Consider the following 22857-nt stretch of genomic DNA (forward strand, 5'->3'; position numbering starts at 1 on the left):
AAAAGTTTTTTGTTTTTCCTACTTAAACTACACAAAAAGCGGAAAATGCCCTCTTTGTTTTCAAAATTTTTGAAGTACTCTCTAGGATAAGACCTAGTTCTCTCTCTGCCATTTTTCAGACTGAATCACTCAAAAATCTCCATAGATATACTCAGGTGAAGTTAAATTTTGCATTTTTATAGTTATCTTTTGTGTAATTTATTTGAATGCAGTCTTTTTAAGTTGATTCATTTGGTCAAGTTATGTTTTTGTGTTGAAATGTTGCAGTTCTTTTGTGATTTTTGAGTTGTATGGATTAATCGGTTTGTTTAGTATGAATATGGTGTAATGCTTGTTATTTTGTTGCATGATTGAGGAATTGGAATGTGTTTTGATGGACCATGTTGGGATTTTTTCTTTGTAGGATTTTTTTTTTTGATTTAGAGGTTTAGGAATTAGGGTTTTTTTAATTGGTTTATTGAGGAGGTAGAAATGGTTGATGATGTAGAAATGTATGTCTTTTCTTGACATGTTTTTTTTTTTTACTTTCTTGGCTATTGACAGTATTAAATGTTGCAGTTCTTTTATGGTTTTTAGTTGTTTGGATTAAGGGGTTTATTTAGTATGGATATGGTGTAATGCTTGTTCTGTTGTTCCCTGATTGAGGAATTGGAATATTTTTTGATGGACCATGTTGGGATTTTTTTTGTGGAATTTTAGTCTCCTTGATGTAGGGATTTAGGAATTAGGGTTTTTTGATTTGTTTATTTAGGAGGTAGAAATGGTTGATGATGTAAAAATGTATGTCTTTTGTTGACATGTTTTTTACTTTCTTTGCTATTGACAGTGTTTTGGTGAAATGTTGCAGTTTTATGATTTTTGAGTTGTTTGGATTAAGGGGTTTGTTTATTTAGTATAGATATGGTATAATGCTTGTTATTTTGTTGCATGACTGAGGAATTAGAATGTGTTCTGATGGACCATGTTGGGATTTTTTATTTTTTTTTTGGGATTTTAGTTTTCTTTTTGATGTAGGGATTTATGGATTAGGGTTTCTTGATTTGTTTATTGAGGAGGTAGAAATGGTTGATGATGTAAAAATACACGTCTTTTCTTGACATGGTTTTTAGTTACTTTGCTATTGACAGCGTCTCGTTGATAATCTGTTTCGATTTTTTACCTTTTTGGATAGAGGTTAATTTAGTGTTGGAGTAGTGAAATGGATTATGTTTTGTTGATTGATAGAGAAATTTGAAGCATCTTATGGGGCAAAATGTTTTTTTTTGTAGTGGAAACTTACTTTTCTTTGCTACAAAGATTTTGGAATTAGGGTTTTGGTTGATTGGCCAAGGAGGCAGAAATGGTTGGTGAAGATAAAGGAAAGAGTGCTGGTGCTAATGTTGCACCAGGTTTCTTGGCTGAAAATGGTCAAACTCTAAAGAAATTAAAGGGCCACCTAGTTGAAGACAAGGATGGTGATATGAATCTTGATGGTTCATCAGATGTTGTTTGTCGGACTTACAAGAGGCGGAAGCGTACAAAAGTGGTAGAAGATGGCTTTGTGGTGGGGCACTCTGCTGGTCAGAGTACTAACAAGGTCTGATACTCCTTACACGCAAACTCTTGAAATGACTTTTTTATCTTCTGTTTTTTACCTTTCTTATGCATAATGTCTTAGTCTCTTCTCTATCCTTCATGGAATAACCAGTTTTGAATCTGATGATATGTTTATCTTGTTTCTTTATCAATAAAAAATTCCTACTCTTGTTCTCTTTCTTTGCAATTATCTCTATATGAGGTATTAGTTCTTTTTTATTGGCTCTTCTCTTAACTTAGGTTGTGTACAGAGTTACGTGGAAAGCAATACTAATTTTGAAGACCTATCTTTTTTCTCTTATCAATAAAGAATTCGTTCTACTTTATATGAGGGGTGCCCATGTGAGCTTCTTGAGAAGGGAAAAGGAGTTGGTGGCTCTTGGGTAACGCCCCTTAACCAAAAAAAAGTCTAAAAAATATACAAAAGGTAGAGATAAATTATTGATTATTTAGCAAACATAATAAAATAAAGATAATTATAATAATAATATGAAACTACATTGACATATATATCTCCTTGTTGCTCTATGCTAATAATTCAATATCATGGTTATGGTTGGCGACTTGACATAAAGTAATACCCCTCTCTTCCTTGCCTGTTGGTAAACACCCCAACTCCCACCCCAAATTTTTTTCTCTCTCTATCTCTTTGAGATCAATGACATATAACAATGATGAACGGATTTACCAGATAACAGAAGTATAGACCATTTGTACCAAGATATTAGAGATGTTGTTCATACGCATAATTCAGAGAATACAATTTCATTCATCATTTATGTTTTGAAAATAGACAGAATAGAATGTGGTTTTAACTGTCAAGGTTGATTCTTCTGCCATTCTGCTTCTGGTCCCAGAACCAATATCAATTAGCACCGAAATTCTACCAAGTTCCCAGATGGAGATCCATTATGAAGGCCATCATATGATTAACTCCTAAGTGAAAACTTAAGCTCTAGTTCTGCTATCTGTAATGTGCTGCGAGGAAGAAAATTTTAATTGTCTCTGTTCTCTTTAGACAAGAAACACCTCCTTACAATTTTTCTGGACAAGTTACTTAATAATAGCACAAGTGAAGCCACCTTCCGTGGCTTCTTATGATTTCCAATGGGAGAAAGGATTCTACTCAATCATGTAAAAGCCAGTTTTAGATAGATCTAATGATTCGTGATTCTGTGCCCCTGCATCTTCTTCCATTCTTTTCTCCCAACTCTTTTTTTTCCCGATAAAGTTAATCTTGAAATCATTTTCATATCAATTAATTTTGATGCTGCACAGGAATACCCTTAGTTGCTTAGTTTAAAATAACCAGGGTGGATGCAACATTATGTTACCGGGTTCGTCTTAATCCAATACTTTCAAAGTGGAACCTGAATTTATGCGTAAAAATTCGCTGAAATTGCAACAGCAAGTAGAGTTGAACCCATTAGTTACATATATAATGAGTTCAATACCAAGAACCTTAAAAGTTGAACCCATAAAGCAGTGTTCAGGAAAGCGAGCGCTTCGATGAAGCGAAGCGATGCGAGCCTTCTACGCTTCACAGACTAGAATGAGTATGTGCGCGCTTCATCGAAGCGAGCGCTTTATCGCCTAAAGCGTGAAGCATAGCCTTATCGCTTTTTACCGCTTCACGCTTCCCTTAACACTGCCATTAAGTGTAATTCTTAGACTCACCTCTGTTTAAAAAAAACTTGTCTTCTTTTCACTTCATTTAGATGATGCCGCCTTTGAATATTATATGATAAAATTTCAAAATGTAGTGTGAGTTATGCTGTATGTCTAATAGAAAATTTTATGGTATAGACTTTTCTTTGAAAAAAATGTTGTAAATTTTGATAGAAATTTCTGTTAGACAGACATTTCCTTCAAATATAAGTCTGTACCCTAAAAATTTCCATTAGACAGAAAGCATAACTCATACTACATTTTGAAATTTTATCATATAATATTCACAAAGAACATAATGTGCAGAATTTAGGAAAGATGAAAGAATATCCAACACAAGAAAAAAATTGATATGTATACACCATTGATTTTGATAGAGAAATCAATATATTGTGATTAAGAGGATTTATGAAGTGAAAATCATGTCAATCAAGATGGAAATACATATCAATTTTTGGTTCAGATGCAAATATACAATTTCACGTTTTCTTACTCCCAAGTTTCTAATTTCCTATTATGAAGTATTCACCTAGTTTATTTTCTTTAAGATTGTGTTATACATGTACTGCTTAGTACTGCTTCCTAATAAGGAGAGTTCATGAGCCTACTGACTTATCCCAATTCTTTTTTTTGAAACTGGTAACGTTACTCTATATCCACAGGTATACTACAACCAAAAAGTGTAGTTCCCGGCTGTTCCCCTTCAATGGTATCACAATCTATCAAAAGCTCAAGGCTAATTCTTGTTGCCTATAAACAACCTAGAACATCAAACACGTCTTCAGTTTGAGCTAATAAACTATGTTTGCACCAAAACTAAAATAGAGCTGAACACTTCATTTTGACATTCTGTAGACTGTTTTGCACATTACCAGAGCTCCTGTTGTTTCTCTCTTTCCAGATTGACCACCAAATGCATGCTGGGACTTATCCCGATTCTTCAAAAATGCTTTTTGTTGGATGATTTTTGCTTAGAGTGCCTTGCATCGTCGCTGCCTGCAATATGCCTTGCTTCAAGACCACGATCTTGACAATGTCATAGTTACTCTTTAAGAGATGCACGTCCAATTAAGAAATTCCATCCTTTAAGTACTAGTTGGTGGTCTTCTTCTTGTTTCTTCCTTCCTCCTGTTTTTCTTTGTCCATCTGCACTATACTTTTCTTGTTCTTTGATATACAACTGGTTTGCTTTTTGGTATTCTCTTTGTCCATATGTTGTGTTGTAGGTTTTTACTTTTTGGTTTACTTGTATGGCCAATTTTGTCCTTTTCATTAATATAGTCGTTTACCTGATAAAAAAACAACTGGCTTGCTTGATTTTATGCAGTCGATGAATGGACCAGTAGATACAGCTCTTAACAAAAGTTCTTGCATGCAAGCTAGTGTAGCTCATATGGAACCACATGGTCTTCTGAATGATTCCGGTGATTTGCTTGTTAGAAATTGGAAGGGTGCTGCTCTAAAGCAGATGTTTCAATCATTAGAGAGTGATGGTGGTCTGAAAGGATGTATTCAAGAGGCACTGGCATCACATTCAGAAGCCAGTTGTGCTGTTGAAGCTAAGGTATTTCTGTTGCAAGTATCTGGATAACTCAATATACATTAGTAAGCTACTATATACTTTGCTGTTAATTGTTCTTTATAGCTTGTTGCTTGTTTTTTCAGGAATCTGGAAAATGTTGTGAAGATGGGAACCGAGGTTCTCTGCCATCACAGCCTGTGTCCTATGGAATCCAGAATGGAACAAAAGCAGTGCCTGATGGATCAGTGGATGAGCCAAAAAGTCGCACAGTGACAGAGTTCTGTCAGCACATGTTTCTTGATATTGTCAAATCAGAAAAGTTTGCTCAGCTATGTCACGTGCTCTTTGAAAATTTCGAAGGAATGAAGGCTGACAAATTTTTTGATATTAGTCGCATTCACTCAAGGATGAAAGATGGATCTTATGAGGGCTCATCCCTCCTTTTTCACTCAGATATTCAACAGGTACTGTTTTGCATTTTCTGTTTGTGCGTTGGTTTCAGGAAAACAGCCATGTTGTGTATTGCTTGGACTTGGCTAACAATCTAGCTAAAATCTCTTTAGTTCCTACATTATGTTATGGTGTAATGTACTTAATCCATCTTTCATCCTCTCTGCTTAGTTTCTCCTTTTTTGAGTCTGATAATGAACTCTCAGCCAGGGAGTAGCTTTGAGATACTTGTTATTGGCATTATTCATTGTCTGCTATAGCTTGTGCATGTGTTAAGTGTTATGAACCTTCACGATGCATTTTGAAAACTGAGTTAAATATAACTGTTTTGACTTCTCGGAATGGTAGTGGTTGGGTAAGACTACTAAAATCTGGTACCTTCTATTCCAAACCTCACTACTATTCTTCGTGTTTTTTCCATGGTTAGGAATACAAATGTCTAAATTCCTAGGCACTCTTAAAGTATTGATACAATCTGTTATGAACTCCATATATTGTGCTGCATTAACTTCACGCATTGAAGCATACAGCTAACATACCCAGGAACTTTGCTGCACATAGGAAATACACTAGATAAAACTTTATATTGAGACTTTCTTTAAAGTAAATGAACTTTTTTTTAAAGACTTACAATTACAAATATATTAAAGTAATTCAACTGATCAAATAACAACAACAGCAACACACCCAAGCAATTCAAATCAAAATCAATAGTTCCTAGATCTGCTTCTGTTTGTACTGACTTCATGAGAGACAAACATACAAAATTCAATGTAATTTGTTGTATAGATAAAACTGTGATAAATAAAATGAACTGTTGATGTACATACGGGAACTCCTGTTGGAGAAATTTTATAATGGGTGAGACACAAGTATGACTAGTTGTGTGAGGGATTTTCAAAAAAAAATATGAGTGTAATATGGGACCAATTATTGACGGGAAACAATATAGGACCCATTATCTCATTTTTTTTTGGAATCAGATAACATTATCTTTTTTTTCCTCTTTCTTCACCCAACTACACAAATTCATTTCTGGCCAGTGAATTACCTGCTACTTGAAATGCAGCTCATTACAATAAAAGAAGCGTCCGAAGTTGCTGGTAATGCAGCTTGTTACAACAAGAAGCATCCTGAATGGAAATTGCAGAATTTTTTCCTTTTATGGTATTGCGTACCTTTTGTATGTATTTTTGGTGGTAGAACATATCTTGCTCAGAGATAATGAAAGCAACATATTTGCAATTGTAAGATTCGGTTCCTACTAGTCTACTTTATTATTACTGAATAAACACCGTAATTTCAGAAAAGAAGAAAAAAACTTTTCTACCAATTTTGAACCAAAACCTCTTCAAGATGTCCGCATTCACAACCTTCTTTTCACTTTCACTGAATACCCATTTTCAGTTTCTGAAGTTCTTAATAATACTGTCCTTTTGTTTACACTCCCAATTCTTTTCCATTTTCACTATCCATATTGTCAATTTCTTGAAATGCTTGTAATTTTCTAATTTTTTGATAATCATTACCCAAATCAAAAATAGAGAGAGGAAGGGAGAAAATATGGATGATAGAGTTGTGGATTGAACAGTGGCATCCCATTTCTGACTTTGAACTCGGGGCTGGTGTTGTATTGGGATTTGGGGGCTGTTCTGATGAAGAGTGAGAAAAGATAGAGTAGGAGAAAGATGTTTGTGTGTGTGTGTGTGTGGGGTGTGTGTGTGTGTCTAGGAGTAAGAAATGTGGAGAGGGGATTCGCAAGGGTGATGAGGGGAGTGAGAGAGAAATTGATAAATTAGGGGTTTCACAATTTACACTTGTCATGAAATGTGAAATCTCATACAATTAATAATTTTGTCTCACACCAAATAAAATTTCTCCTCCTATCGAAACATACAGATAAGTTGTAAAAGCTGCATGGAGTGTCTGACGTCAAATTGAGTAGCTGTACCTGATGATAAATCTTAGTTACTGGGGAACCTTGTTAGATATCCGTATTAAACCAAAGAAGATCATTTCCATTACAAATCCTAGGAACCTGTTTAGTGTTGTCTAAAGCTTGCATCTGCAATCCATTCAAATCAATATGGCACTCTTGAGCAAAAACTGCTTTGAGTATCTCTGGGAATGATCTGTTTTTAGTGTGAAATTCTTTAAATGCAACGTAAACATCTCTGAGGATAAATTTGCAAGGTGTGAATTCTGTTTGGGTCTCTGGGAATAAGAAATGTGGAGAGGGGATAGATTCGCAAGGGTGATGAGGTGAGTGAGAGAGAAATTGATAAATTAGGGGTTCCACAATTACACTTGCCATGAAATGTGAAATCTCATACAACTAATAATTTTGTGTCTCACACCAAATAAAATTTCTCCTCCTATCGAAACATACAGATAAGTTGTAAAAGCTGTATGGAGCGTCTGACTTCAAATTGAGTAGCTGTACCTGATGATAAATCTTAGTTACTGGGGAACCTTGTTAGATATCCGTATTAAACCAAAGAAGATCATTTCCATTACAAATCCTAGGAACCTGTTTAGTGTTGTCTAAGGCCTGCATCTGCAATCCATTCAACTCAATATGGCACTCTTGAGCAAAAGCTGCTTTGTGCATCTCTGGGAATGATCTTTTTTTAGTGTGAAATTCTTTAAATGCAACGTAAACATCTCTGAAGATAATTTTGCAAGGTGTGAATTCTTTGGCTGGATCTCTGGGAAAGTTGATGATGGATGGGGAAGTCTTCTAGTCATATTACTGATTGGTGTATTTTTTGGGTTGGGAGGCTTGGTAGTGTTTTGGATTCCCTGCTAATTGTATAGAAGGTTGATCTATGTTTTTTAGTTCCATCTGATAGGTTTTTTGCTTAGTTATTGCTATGTATCATCTTTACTTCGTTAGAGTATTTCATGCATCCTATTGTGGTATCTAAATGTAGTGCTTTATGATTGCAAACTTACGTATTTGACCATGAAAATACTGTCAGTGTCTCCAGTTAAATGAGTTGTAACTTGATTAAAGAAGGATCCTTTGATTAGTAAAATGGTCTAAAGATCAACGTAATGAGAGGAAGAGCATGTGAGTGGTGAAAGCTATGTATGATTTTATGCTTTTTGCAGTTAAATTATGTCTTGTTTCGGGAATTGGGTCTTCATAATTGAGGAGATAGTTTACGAGGAAAGAGGCTGTTGAAATTGAAACTTTCCATAGAGGAAAGAGGTGGTTTGGTGGTAATTTCTTGAAACTGGATAGATGGAAGGAGCAAGATGGGTGTGTTGATACTCATCTTACCGGTGATACTGTGATTGTAAATTTGGTGGGTTTGCCGCTTCACCTCTGTTTTTTGACCTTTTCAAGAAGGCAGGGGAGCTGTGTGGGGGGCTTTGTTGATGTTATTTGCAGTATGCACAGCATTTCTAGAGTGAAAATTAGGGTGAGGAAAGGGGGGGAGGGGCTCTGTTTCTGTGAAGGTGGATGTTGGAGAAAGTAGCTATAGAACATGGATGTGCATTATATTTCAACCTGAGTTTTTTATTGCAGAAATGGAGGAAAACATGAATCTATCCAGCAGGAGGGGAGGAAAAGGAGGTGGGAAGGGGAGTAGGGTAGCGGAATAAAGGGAAAATAGGTCATCGGAAGTTATGTAAAGAGCTGTTGCTGAAGAGTTGCTGGAAGGGAAATAAGACTAGAAAGTGATTTGCGTAGGGTTATGCCATCATTCCAACCCTACCCATATTATTTCTCTTTTACAATGGCGTCGTTCCATCAATTCGAACTATCCTATATAATTTCTATTTACTAGTTTGGTCGTGACATCATTCCGACCATACCCATATAATTTTATTTTTAGATTGTGACCACTTTTAGCCATCAAATCTAATACTCCGGCATATGAGCATGTTCCGATCAATTTTTCGGTGACTTTCTTATTTAATATCAACTCATCTATTGATTCCGACACGATCCATATACTTTATACTAGATTTGAGCAATTTGTTGCTAAGGGGGAGTTTAGTAGCCTTGTATGTCGATTGTGCATATCACTCTATGGTTTTGAACAATTTTTCTCAAGCTTGGTTTGGGAAGTTCAACACAAACATTATGAATCAAATTCAGTATTTCATGCGAAAATCAAGAACATCGAGATTGACTAACATTATGCATCAAATCCAATATTTAATGAGAAGGCAAGCACATTGATTATTGACTGTCAATTTTGTGAAGTCTACAAATATCTCACCAAGTTCCTCATCGGTCTCCGTGTTAATTACATTTGTAACAAGCTAGGTACATGAATTGTACGCACTAGCTTGAAGGGGAGTGTTAGAATATGAATGGGTTGATACAATTCTATGAGAATAGGAATATGTTTACACAATACTAGTAGAACAAGAAAGGTTTATACAATCCTATTTAGAATAGAATAGGAATAGAAATAAAAACAGGAATAATAAATAGTATCTTACTTGGTAAAGGATTGTGTTCTGGTGTCTATAAATAGGGTTTCAATGTAATAATGTATACAACAACAATTCAATAATATTATTTTCCTATATTTCTCACAAAGGAAAGTAAATAAGAGTTGTTAGAATAGTAATAGGTATATACAATCCTACTTACTAGCGTTTGGCCATAGATTTTCGAATATTCTTGGCAAATATTATTTGAATGAAAATTTGGGTGAAATTTCACCATGTGTTTGACCATAGTATTTGGAAAATATAAAAAGAATTTGGAAAATATATTTCACTTTTTTAGAAAAATATGACTTATACCCACAAGTTTTAAAAACTATCAAAACTAACTATAAGTTTGTATTACTAGTCCATTGGATGTTCGTTGCAACAGTAACAATTAGTGTCCATGACACTAGAGCAATGTGGTAGTTTGGAGTGAGCGCAACAAGCATCATTCCATATATCGTGAAGTAGACAAAGCACATGATGTTGTTACCTTGAGCCGATTGTTCATCATTTCATCAACAACCATATCATCATTTAATATTCACTAAATATTTCATCACTACTTTGGTGTATACGTAAAAATTATGTTGTACAACGCAACCTACTACTACGAGGGTGTTTTTGTAAAAAAATAAAAGTTTCGGGTAAAATTTCAATTTTCAAAAGATTTCAAATAATGAGATTTGGCCCAAATACTAGAAAAAACTAGTATTTGGAAATTTGGGATATTTGCTAAATAATGACAAATTGTATGGACAAACACTATTTGTCAAATTTTTTTCCAAATATTAATTAGGAAATCTATGGCCAAACGGGCCCTTAGAATAGGAATAGTAGTAGGAATTGTATATAGTGTCCTACTTAGAAAAGGATTGTATTGTAGTGTCTTAGTTGGAAAATGTGTCTATTGTATTGTCTATAAATAGGGTCTCTTTGTAATAGTGTAGATACAACAATTCAATAATATTCTTTTCCAATATTTCTAACAAGAGTTGCTTGCAGAACCTAGAAAATGAGTAGTGTTATTACTTCATATAGGAGATACAAACACATATAAAATATTGACAAATGTATAGACAACAATGAAATCTAAATGATGCATGTCTAAAAGTACATAGAAATGAATTTAAGAATGAAATCACGTGTCATTTCGTGAAACAAAATTTTCCCTTGACCATTGACCATTGTTCGATTGATGTGCATCTACTGAAATCGTCAATCTTAGTTTTGGTTTCTGATTTCCTAACCAATTGCCGATCAGCAATGGGAAAGAGGTTAATCAATCTTGAGTTTATATATTGCATTCACAAAAGAGATGTCTACTCTTGTTGTCTCTAGCTAGAGTAAAACAACATGACTAAGCACCTTATATGGACATGCAAAAATGAAGACGGCTTCCCTGATTTATGCATTCATGTTTTCTTTCTTGTTCTGCTCTCTTCTTTAAATTTGTTAAGAATTCCATCTTCAAAAGTTAACTCTATTAGTTTCTTCACCGACTTGAACCTGATTCTGAACACATCTTTTGATCAATGCTTCAACCAATTAAAAAAAAAATTGCTTAAAAGTAATTAAAAATTACCAAGTCCGAAGGACTTCTGTATCTTCTCCTTTACCGAACCAATTAATTGGAGAGCTAACACAAAATGAAAAATGGAGTCTTTAATTAACTAATTGAAGGATGCTCCCTGAAATAAACATGCTTTTATGGATGGTCTAGAGATGACATCGACAATGGTTACAGTGTTACACATTAAATACGGATTGACATAAGTAATCACAAACATTTAAACTTAAATGCAATGAATCACAATTCTAAGTGTCTCAAATGAAAAAAATACATTAAGACACTGAGGTAATACATCATGACATGAATAAACATTTAAGCAAATACCTTGTCGTCATCACAATCTAAGCTTCTCAAACAGGTAAAATCACAAAGCTTAATAACTAGCACGAGTTAACAAATCAAAAACATGCATAAACATTCAAACAAAAATGCCTTGTATGCAAAACACAATTTTAAGCTTCTTAAACACATAATAATAGAACTTACAATAACAAATAGGAAAACCACACCTACCTCTCACACCTTTTCACTAGGGCATATGCGCCGCTCCCCTTAATGTGCCTGCATCATTTCAGCTTCGCTTCCCTCATCTTGTCCACCACAAGGCTCACTCCACCTTGTCTTGGACATCTTCGTTCCTAATCCTTTCTTTCCTAATATGTCCACACATCCATCTCAGCATCCTCATTTTCACAACTTACATCTTCTGAATGTGGGAGTTTTTTGTAGGCCAACACTCCGTCCATACAACATGGTTGATCTAACCACCACTTTGTAGAATTTAAATCTTTTAAGTTTTGGTGGCACTAATCACTTAAGTTGCTCAGATTCGGGTGCAGATGTCCGATACGGGTGTGGATCTAGAGGTCGGGTCCTTCATGATCTAATTTTTAAGATTCGGGGATATGGATCCATGTATGAACACGGGTGCACGGGTTTGCCTGAAAATGATTAAAATATATAAAAATAGAGTTGTAAAACCTAGATTATGAGATATTATGTGGAGAACTTGAGGAGAATCCGGGAAGGAGATTAAAGGAAAAAGAGTGACATAGGAATTTCTATATAAAAGGTATTCCATTTTTTTCAATTTCACCTTTTCTTTTGCATTGATTACATAAATCATTAGAATTGTCCAGACTTTCCCCATAGTTTTTGGTCAAAGTACCCAAAATTGGTTGACCAAATCGAACACGGATCCATCACCCACACCCATGTCGTGTTGACACAGGTACGGCACCAAAAGTGAAGAGTCCGAGCAACTTAGCGTGAGTTATCGCACAAGACTCTAGATGTGAGCCTCCATTTCATCCACCCTGCATTCTTAGCTTCTTTACGAATACCATCAATAACAGAATTAATCAACTCAGCACCCTTGGTATTATGACCCTTGACCTCTAGCCCAATTGTTGCCAACACCCGGCTGACCAAAAATAATGTTACTACTTATTAGATCTGAAAGTCTGACCGTAATGGTCATATCTAACACTGTTCAAAGTATCAGGCTCTAAATCCATAAGAACAGTTTCACTTGCAAGTCTAAATGAACTAATCTATGTTATCAGATGTAGTTTGCAAAGAAGTTCCTCAATAGGAAATGAACGATTGTTTTGTTGTGAAAAAGAAAAAAACTGATATAGTAGAAGAAGGATAAGATAGTTAAACGGTTTAAATATGGCAATAGTTATGTACGTTTTTCCAGTTTTCAAAACTTGAAATGGCAATTTTTTCTTTTGAATTTTCTGTTTTAAAATAACGTCTATTGAAAATTTATGTGTATCACGTGATAGCTGGCACTTTTTAAAAATACAGATTTGATTTGTTTTTTTAAAATTGAGAATTTGGTTTTTTTTGGGTGGTGCTTACACGTGGAACTTTTGCCTCTCCTATTGTATATATTTTTTTTCAAACTGTCCTCTCCTATTGTAGATAGATAGATTATTAAATATAAATCAACGAATTGTACAATGGTTGGAGCTATCAAGTTAGATTTTAGATGTCAGTGAATGAAATTTTTGGTGTAACTTATATAGGACTATGCTTAATTTTAGGTAATGTTGGTTATAGTTTCTGATGATATATCTGTACTGACATATCTTGAGCTATGATGTTTGCAAGTCTTAACGAATTCGGTAAGACTAAAAAATACGCCGTGCTACTTCCTTTTTTTTGTTAAATCTTTGTTACCTAATGTGCACAGACACAATATCATATTGTATACATAGCACAATCATTTATAAAAGATATTTAAGGATTTTCTGATTTTGTTTCCTTAGATAAAACTGCTTCTGATTCTGTTTCCTTAGACTTGCTTGTACACATCTAAATAACTCTCATTCTTTGAATGATACGTGTAGGAAGGTTGTTCCAGGGTCTATGGTTCTACCTTTATCTGAAGCAACACAATGATGATGAAGCATTTTTTAGTTCTAACTCATGTATCGTCATCCTGAATTATTTGCAGATGTGGACAAAGCTTAATGAAGTTGGCAGTGAAATGATTTCTCTTTCAAGGGGTCTTTCAGAAATATCTACAGGTTGTTTCCGAGCTCAGGTACGTGGTTTCTTGCTAACACTTGGTTCATTGAGCTTCCGTCTTTTGCACACAATGCTGGTAAAATTGATGTGATTTTAACCTGCCACCTCTTTAGGTGAACGGTTCAGTGCATGAAAACACTGAAGATACAAAAGAGGAGGCAAGTCTTCTTTTCCGTCATGCTTTTCTGTTTCCGTTTTAGTGGTTGACTATTGGTAATTTTGGTTGTTCTCTAGTTAGCTTCTTGGAGGAGAAACAGCTTTTGAAAATTGTCGTCCCGGAAATTTCAAATCCTTCACTGTTCTTGTAGCATAAAATTTCTCATTCAATGGTAATACCTCCCAATTCTGGATATTTGGTTGTGGCAACTGGCAAGTGCATGTCACCAACCAAGTACTTGCAGTTATTCCAGATTTCTTGGGGAACCACTCAGGGGAATAATGTAACCAAGCTCCTAGAAGTGGTATTGGAAGCCCTTTATGGGGAGATACCATCTAAAAAAGCTCTTTATGGGGATATATATAGGTATCTTCCATATATAGTGTTTACTGGAACCGAGGGTGTATGACCTACTGTCAGTGAAGTCGGTGCATACCTCAGATATACCAAGGTTCACATCCCAGCAGCACCAAAATTACATTATGTGATTTCTTTCCATGCGTTTAAGCGTTGGTGCTGAGTGTATCTGTGCTAGTTTAAGGTAGTACCTAATGGAATAGTCGAGGTGTGTGCAACTGGCTTGATCACCACCATTTTCAAGAAAAAGCTTGTCGTATACTTATTTTGCTTTTGGTTTCAAACCTTGAGTTCCACATCGTTGGAATTATATCTTCGTTTTAATATGAAAGTATAAATTAAAAAATTCTTGCTTTTGGCTGGACTCGGTGCTGCAATTTGATATCTACTTTATGAAACCCACAAAGTAAAAAATCACAAAAAATCTGAGGGATTGACTTGGCATCGTATTTTATTTGTTTCTACAACTTGAAACTGCAGATATTTTTAATTATTAGAATTCAAGTTTACTATGTTTTCTTTTCTTTTTGATGTTGACAGTTAGTTGCTAAAATGGAACAAGCAGAGACCTATGGTGTAAATAAAAGATGTGCTTGCCAATGTTGTGGAGAGAAAGCGGATAGTGGGGATAGTTTAGCTTGTGATTCATGTGAGGAGATTTATCATCTCGCTTGTGTTGAGCCTACTGTTAAAGAAATTCCCATAAGAAGTTGGTATTGTCCCAAATGCACTGCCAAAGGAATGGATTCTCCCCATGACAACTGTGTAGTATGCGAAAGACTCACCACGTCTAGCTCAGTGATAATTGAAAATGAGGTTGAAGACCTTACATCTGAAGATATGGTTCAAGAATTGGAGGATAGCACAAACGGTTTAGTGGATGGTGAACTTAAACTCTGTGAAGGAGTTGAGGATTCGCCCTTTTGCAACGTATGTAGAACTGTGGTGAGTAATGACAATGTTAGAATATGTGGTCATTCCTTCTGCCCTCACAAGTTTTACCATGAGAGGTGCTTGACCAGAAAGCAGTTGGATGCTTCTGGCTCCTGCTGGTACTGCCCCTCGTGTCTGTGTAGAGCTTGCCTGAATGATTGTGACGATGACAAAATCGTACTTTGTGATGGCTGCGATCATGCATACCATATTTTCTGCATGCAACCACCACACACTTCAATTCCTGTAGGGAAATGGTTTTGCAAAAAATGTGATGTACAGATACAGCGCATACGCAAAGCAAGAAAGGCATTTGAGTCTTCTGAAAATGAAGCGAAGAAGAGAAAAGAACAATGTGGAGAATTAGGTGTACCAAAAGGTAAGGAGAAGGAAGCTTTAAATGAATCTGGAGGTATGGAAATGCTTCTAGATGCTGCCCAAACTCTCAACTACCAGGAGGATTTAGCTGCTTTAGGATCAAAAGACTGATAGGACTCAAATCATTGCATGAATTATGGTAGCTCTGTATATGAAGGATGTGGTTCGGTTCCAGTTGACAGTGGTACATGACCTGTTTACCGGTGGTTTGGCCTGTAAGGAAGATACTAGTGGTGAACTTTCAGATATTGGTAGCATACAATTTCTTGTCTAACTAATAGTCCTTACAAGCCATGCCTGTAGTGTTGCAGATTGTATTTTCTAGTACATATTGCTTGTTGGGGTTGCCAGCAACAGCAACTGCTGTTCCATGTGGTTGTAAAATGAGAGAACCGACTTCCTGAATGTCAAAAGGAATTTCTCTATTCTTCTTTGTTGTTTATGACATATGTTTAGGGATAGCAAACAGGGCAGTTCAGGGTAAACCTGGGAATTTCTCTATCCTGATTTGTTGTTTATGCCCTTTGTTTAGTGATAGCAAACAGGGCGGTTTCAGGGTAAACCCGTTTAAACCTGTGAAGACTTCAACCTGTTCCCCGCATAATTTGAAAATAGAAACTTCAAACAACAGTTGTTTTTCCAACTGGCGTCCTTTTTGTCATACAGTGACAGGTAAATATTCCTGGCGTTATTTTCTTTACATATGCATGTGTTGGTATGTGTATAGTTCTAAGTTGTTGTGTGAAATATATTTTTTGATATTGAGAAAGAAGGAGCTAAGTTTTAGGTCCATCAAGGCTGTTCTTCTTTCAGGGAGACAAAGTCGTCCCTTCTGCTAACTGAACCCTCAATTTAGGGGCATCTGTAGATATATTACAAGACTCCAATGGGTCACCATTACTTGACTTAGAAAGGCAAACTATGTAATCTAGAAAAAAATTATGAAAGGTGGGATGGCTATGGGTGGTGTCTGGGTACACCATTGGGTGTGATACAAATTCTTTCACTGGATCAGATGTACTTTTTGAAAGTAAAAAACGTCATTCACTTGATTTGCGCACTAGAATGTGTGTATATATATATATATATATTACTAATCAGAATAATCGAACAAACACAAGTATGAAGTAACTCTATGTTAGAGGCCATAGAAGATCATCTGTATTACAGGTACACATTTCAGTGCCCAGGCATCATGTTTTATCATTGTCAACCCTTCTGGCTATTTTATCTCCTCACTGATATGCACACCTACAACTCATTCTATACCTGAACCAGCATTTTGAAACCGTGACTCGAAGTCAAATGTGGCAGAAGATATTCCCTAGCCTCAGGATTTTATCAGAACAAAGCATCATCTGCAATGAGATTAACCCTACGTTTTCAAACCTTCAAGTGCTCTCAGTTTTGTCCACTACAGCAAAACGGTTTTGGTTTATGCTTAAACCTGATGTCTGTAACTGTTTTCTCCTCTGAATATGATGCAAGGCAGCTTGTCGATCATTACGAGCCTCAGCAGAGTCTGGCTGCAAAACAAGTCCGGTTTATGGTTCGTAAGTGGTTTACTGAACACGTGAGCATATCTGACACACTTAGCACAATATACCACTGAATATTTCAGAACTAGGATGTGATAAAAGCAAGATGAATAGAGTTAGACAATTGCTTAAATCTCAAAAGATAGTTTGTCCTCCAGATATAAAGGTAGTAATATTGACCTTGAGTCTTGGTGTAATACATTAAGCAGAGAATATCCATTTATTCATGAAGGGAACATCTCAGTTAAAAAAGGATCCTCAGAGGAAGCAAGGTTGAGCATTAGCTATGAATTTAATCTATACCTTGATGGCTAGTGCTCTGTCTAAGCTTTCTATAGCACTGTCAGGCTCACCATAATTCAGCTGTGCTCTACCAAGGGTGACCCACGCCTGCAACAGACAGAAGAACTAGCAATCACTGGAATGAAGTAGTCTACATTCTAGTGATAGTAGAAATTGACCGTTCCCTAAGAATCAGAAGCTTGCAGTCAACTGCCTTTTAGTCTAAGCTTCATTTTCCAAAGCTGTAAATAGTTTGGATTAAGGAAATGGAATAGAAACGGAGAGTGCCTTTTGCCTGATCATTCCATCAAGCTCTAAGCTTAACTATGTACACAAGTATGAACATGAAGTTCAAAGTGCAAAGCTGCTTCTATCATGAGGTAGCTAGTCAGTACACCGCTCATAACCTATCTTAACCTCTAAAGCCAGTAAGTTATTACCAAGTGAAGACATAGAAGCATTGAATTTGCATAGTCTAGGGAATAGATGCAGGAAGAGGTAGAACAGAAAGGAAGTAACATGCACATTGGGTGAACAATTAAGGCTGAAATCCAGAGGACTTCGCACATGAAAACTAGCCCATGACACTTACAGTTAGTAGAAGTTTGAAAAACTAGTCTTAGAAGTATTGAAACTGAACAGACTACAGATAAAAGTATGTTACATTGTCCATCAGGATCCCCCATGATATTAATCAAGGATGGTGTAGGTTCCCAACTATTGCAGTGCTCTAAGAGTTGCGTTTACATCCCTAAAGCAGGTATATGAACAACAGGTGAAACAATAGTAAAGCTGAATGATCAACAGTTTCACACACCTCACCCCAGCTTGGTTCCAACTCAGTTGCACCTGCTCAAACAGGAAGCAGGTTACTATGAGTAATGAAATATATCATCTGAAGTTATTTTATACACAAACACAGATCAATGACTTAAAGAGGGCATTAGTGACCATGAAAGTAGGCTAAAATCCAACTTTGAATATCTATATGCCAGATATAGATTTACAACAGGAAGAATGTGGAAAAGAAAAATCTTCCAATGCTAAGGAAAAGATAAGTAAAAAATAAACTTCGTCTTACTCTAGGTTCTCACATTTGGCTGTTATCAAGATCATACCTGAAATGACATATTTGCCAGATTTGTTCATAACCTTAAAGATGAGTCAAAAGTAGGCACAAGAAGTTTCAGAGCCTAAAAGTAGGTGCATAACCTTTCATGATATATAACATTGAAAATAAATCCAAGTAAAATATGTTTGTGAATTGACTCTCAGCATAATTTGCTCAGGGAATGAGGAGAATTTCATTTAAATTAATGCGAGTGTCAAAACATACGAGTAGCAGCTTGTAGCGCCTTCCATGTTTCTCCAAGTTCAAGCAAAATTTGAGCCTTCTGTTCATGCAGAATGGAACGATCTGGCATCAAAAGTAGAGCAGACTCCCACTTTCCAAGTGCTTCACGATATTTCCCTTCCTTCAAAAAAAAAAAAGATAAGAAAAGAAAAGAGACTTAACCCCGGCTTCTGGATCATGCTGTTGGAATTTGGAAATGATATCAACAATCAATTAAGTGTTCGAAATCACTCATCCAAAAAAAATATTCCTCGAGGACTCAATGAGGGTTTGAGTGACCAAATGTGGTAAGAGTCTCACACCCTTATTTAGAGATAAAGAAGATCCTTGCAACATAGATATTGAGGTTTGCAAAAGAGGTCATGTGTGCATAGCCTCACTCTCTGAACCGCAACCAGGCCATCTACAAGAGAACTTCTGACATCCAACTCACCTCAACATATACTTTTTTTTTAGAAAAACTGGTAATGCAGTATTCCTCGGCATTTAGGATATGTTAAAGACCTCCAGAAAAGGTTCTCGCCTCAACATATACTTACTTACCTCTGTCTCAAAAAAAAAACATATACTTACTTACCAATGTGTTGAATCTCTTGTTAGTATAACTTTTGGTACTAAAAATCTGTATATAGCCTTAACTTTGTATTCTATTCTGAGGCTATTTTAAGGCTTTTCGACTTCAGAGCCACCATAAATAAAGTTAGCATTGTGTTTAGCCTCGGCTATCAGTATTAATGCAAAATGTAGCACAACCTTACTTTTAGAAGCAACTGTATTAAGTCTTACTTTCTGCAGTAGATTTACCGTTGTGCTTAGTGTTGCCTTAAAGTATCATGCAAAATATACTTCATATAGAGGTAATTTCACACTCAACTTACCATCGCACTAAAGCTCATCTTTAAGATAAGAGTATTAGTGAAACATCACTAACTCCCCCTTCCTCCTCAAAAAAATGTGTTAGTTAACATGACAAGCACTTGTGCATAATCTTACTTTCTACAATACAAAGAAGCTAGTTTCAAGACTCAACTCTTCACTTCAGTTCATCCTCTTACAGTTAACTTACTGCAACGTTAACGCCCGATAAGTGGTGGTGCAAACTGCAGACAACCACTTGGCAAATAGCCTTCCTATCCACATAGCGAGGTAACTGTTTGAATGACTGAACTTTTGACCTCCAATTCACAACTTCAAACTTTAATGACACAATAAATTTCTAAGGGGTTGTTTGGTTTGCAAATAAGCTATACCGAGGATTATAATATGGGGATTATAATATATATACACTTCTTTTTGTAGATGTTTGATTCATTGAATTAAAAATGAGATATACGGAGCAGAAAATAAAACTTGGGCTTCATTATACAATAGACAGAACTTTTACTTACAATTTTAACCCTGGCCTTCTTAATAGACTTTGGGAAGGAGCTTTTGTGAATAACATTTTTGTCGTTTGATTGCTTTGTCCCGAACATCTAATCCCTGAATTGTTATCTCGCATTGAACGGTATTTAAAATAATACTAAAATGTGCTATAACTAATCTGAGAAATGCTTATACCAAAAACAAAAATTCAACCAAACAGGGGATTAATAATCCTACATTGAGTGCATTCTATCCCTGGATTATTCTTTTTTATCCCATGAGCCAAATGACTCCTATTATTTTTTGGGGGTGCAATAAGGTTTAGAAATCTGGAGTCAGGGCATGCCCCAGCCCTCAACGAAGAGTTACCCTGGGTTTATATAGTGCCCAACAAGATGAATTCTTGGCAGCAAGAAATGATATAGGCCCTTCACGCGAAACATGGTATGCTTACCTGTAAATCTTTGTATATTTATTCATCACTTGTAAATCTTGATTGTCGTTACATGTAAGAACTTCAAGGATCAAACACAAGATGCTAGATTTACCTCAGAGACATAAACTGCTACATTAAAATATTCACCTACTTACTTTACAATGACTTCTTCCTCTTAAGAGCTTACTGAAGCAAAAAGTAATATGTTGAAATCTTCTTCATCCCAAAAGAAGAGGAAACAAGGACAAACATATGGAAGAAAACAAGCTATCTAGTTAAATATGTACATCCAATACATGTCTATCAATAGAACAACTACTTTAATTAAGTTCAGTAATCAGATGCAATAAAAACCTCCCTAATACTAACAACACACCCAGCCTGCCTTATTCTGGAGTTCCTTAGAAGATATAGAGTTACTACTGATGCGAAAAAAGAAGGGGACAAAGGAAGAAAAAAACAGAGAGAAGGAAGAGAAAAAGTGACAAAAGAAATAGAGATTAAGAGAGACAATGATGGGAGTAAAAAGGTGGGACGAGAATGCACCCAATGGTGTCGCTAACTAGTTGAGGAGACAACGGAGACCATGGTATATGCAAATTCAATGAAGCCGAGGCAAAAAGTTTGGCGATTCCTTTCCATTTGCTTAAACCTCGATGAACAACATTATTATGTATGGATGTAAGGATCATTCCATTACTCGAAATGCATCAACATTAGTCCAGACACCACTATTACCTCAGGCTAACCAGAATACAAACTTAATTTCTAAATACTCAAGTAAATATAAGAATGATAAACAACTTAGAACTATTGAAATTACTAATACTCCTTTAGAACAACACTTAAGATAATCTTTTACTTTAATTTCCATCTAATAAACATAGATAAGAATATCAAGTGACCATCTAACAGCAATTTGCTAAAACTAATCAACAATTGTAAATTATACGCAGTGAATAACCTCATACAGATTGAAAAGGAGAAAAATTAGATAAAATACAGAAAAAAGAATAGAAACCCATGTGAGGAAATACCTCAGCAAGCTTATTTCCTTGTTGTTGAAAGGACTCCACAAGTTTGATTGTATCTTCATCTCCATTAACATGAGAAATCTCTTCATTTTTAGCAAGTTTTTCCTCGGGAAAAGTGGAATCTTCAGTAGGATCGAATGGGAGGTTTTGGAATTGGGAAATAGGTCTTTTTTTAGGGTTCTTCTTGCTCTGATTCTTCCATGTCATCTTCATCTTCTTCTTCTCCGAGCTGTTTCACTGCTGTGGTTGCCACAGTTTAATTTCAAAGTATGCTTAAACAACTTTTATCTCTTTGTGATAAATATTATTCCTTGTGTTTTAATTTATATTTCATCCATATGAATTAATGAGATAATATTTTTCATTTTAATTTATGTTATATTTTTTTAATTTTTAAATTTAAATAAGTTTTAATTTAACTTTAATTTTTTCAAAATATTAATTAATTATTGTACCTAAATTTATAATGAAAGTTAAGTTATTTTACTTTGAAAATTCAAAAGAAGAAGATCTATTTGGATTCAAACTAAAGGAATATAATTTTAAAAATATTTTTCATATTAAAGGTATGGGATTTGAATCATTTTTAGGTAAAATTATAAAGATGCAACTTTTTTCATAATAAATTAACAATTTTACCAATTATACTAACATAATTTCTTACCCATTATAATATAAAATTATCATGACGGGTAGATTTTTTCATTTTTACAGGTAAAAATTATAGAAAAACAATACGTGCTTATACAGATTTTAGATTGAAAGCAAAAATTATCATAAAAAAAGTTTATCAATTTAACGAGAGAAAATGACCAAAATATCTTTACTTTTCAATTTAATGACAAATAACCAGGCATATAAAAAAATAATAATTAAAGTTTGATATTTTTCTAAAAATTAATAAACATTTGATATATATATATCTATAAACAAAGATATTGAGAAGTTGGTGAGAGTGTTTAAGCTTAATGGTAGTTCAATAATTTTCATCTACCAAATTACTATTTACTTCTATTACATTGCATTATTGACGTTAAAGAGTTGTTCTTTGAAATATTTGTCCATAAATTCATATTACTTCAATGATAAATACAATTTTGTGGTATGTATATTTTTAATGAAAATTATCAATTCACGCTTTTAATATGGGTATACACCACATATTAGTTTTTTCAATTTAGCAACATTATGTTACATAAGTTTCGCCAACAACTAAAAGTATTTAAAAGTTTTATTAAATAT

General features: G+C 35.0%; 2 protein-coding genes across 6 annotated transcripts; one reads left to right on the plus strand and one right to left on the minus strand.

Annotated features, from left to right (window-relative positions):
* The first annotated feature begins 2 nt into the window (after window positions 1-2).
* LOC107015683 (PHD finger protein EHD3) lies at window positions 3-16246 on the plus strand. Of its 3 annotated transcripts, none has more exons than XM_015216020.2 (7): window positions 3-155; window positions 1297-1576; window positions 4571-4807; window positions 4909-5229; window positions 13708-13797; window positions 13895-13939; window positions 14836-16246. In XM_015216020.2, the coding sequence occupies exons 2-7, from the start codon at window positions 1340-1342 to the stop codon at window positions 15715-15717; spliced, it is 1812 nt and encodes a 603-aa protein (XP_015071506.1). In that variant the 5' UTR covers window positions 3-155; window positions 1297-1339; the 3' UTR covers window positions 15718-16246. The 3 variants fall into 3 exon arrangements, with proteins under 3 accessions (XP_015071506.1, XP_015071508.1, XP_015071507.1); XM_015216021.2 differs by having other exon boundaries at window positions 25-155; window positions 1269-1576; XM_015216022.2 differs by lacking the exon at window positions 13895-13939.
* A 412-nt stretch (window positions 16247-16658) lies between these two features.
* On the minus strand, window positions 16659-21917 carry LOC107016064 (tetratricopeptide repeat protein 33). 3 transcript variants are annotated; one of them, XM_015216540.2, is made up of 5 exons: window positions 21619-21917; window positions 18763-18901; window positions 18244-18275; window positions 17448-17534; window positions 16659-17128 (listed from the first exon to the last, which is right to left on the minus strand). In XM_015216540.2, the coding sequence occupies exons 1-5, from the start codon at window positions 21826-21828 to the stop codon at window positions 17048-17050; spliced, it is 549 nt and encodes a 182-aa protein (XP_015072026.1). In that variant the 5' UTR covers window positions 21829-21917; the 3' UTR covers window positions 16659-17047. The 3 variants fall into 3 exon arrangements, with proteins under 3 accessions (XP_015072026.1, XP_015072025.1, XP_027771889.1); XM_015216539.2 differs by having other exon boundaries at window positions 16659-17132; window positions 21619-21916; XM_027916088.1 differs by lacking the exon at window positions 17448-17534 and having other exon boundaries at window positions 16659-17132.
* Window positions 21918-22857: the final 940 nt, after the last annotated feature.

This window comes from Solanum pennellii, chromosome 4 (assembly GCF_001406875.1).
Source record: "Solanum pennellii chromosome 4, SPENNV200".
NCBI classification, from domain to species: Eukaryota; Viridiplantae; Streptophyta; class Magnoliopsida; order Solanales; family Solanaceae; genus Solanum; species Solanum pennellii.

Coding starts and splice junctions, on each gene's coding strand:
- LOC107016064 (XM_015216539.2), bottom strand. CDS start 21,828: ATGAAGATGACATGGAAGAATCAGAGCAAGAAGAACCCTAAAAAAAGA. Junction 18,902..21,618: donor AAGGAAATAAGCTTGCTGAG/GTATTTCCTCAC, acceptor TTTTTTTTGAAG/GAAGGGAAATATCGTGAAGC. Junction 17,535..18,243: donor TGGAACCAAGCTGGGGTGAG/GTGTGTGAAACT, acceptor TGTCTGTTGCAG/GCGTGGGTCACCCTTGGTAG.
- LOC107015683 (XM_015216020.2), top strand. CDS start 1,340: ATGGTTGGTGAAGATAAAGGAAAGAGTGCTGGTGCTAATGTTGCACCA. Junction 4,808..4,908: donor GTTGTGCTGTTGAAGCTAAG/GTATTTCTGTTG, acceptor TTGTTTTTTCAG/GAATCTGGAAAATGTTGTGA. Junction 13,798..13,894: donor CAGGTTGTTTCCGAGCTCAG/GTACGTGGTTTC, acceptor CCACCTCTTTAG/GTGAACGGTTCAGTGCATGA.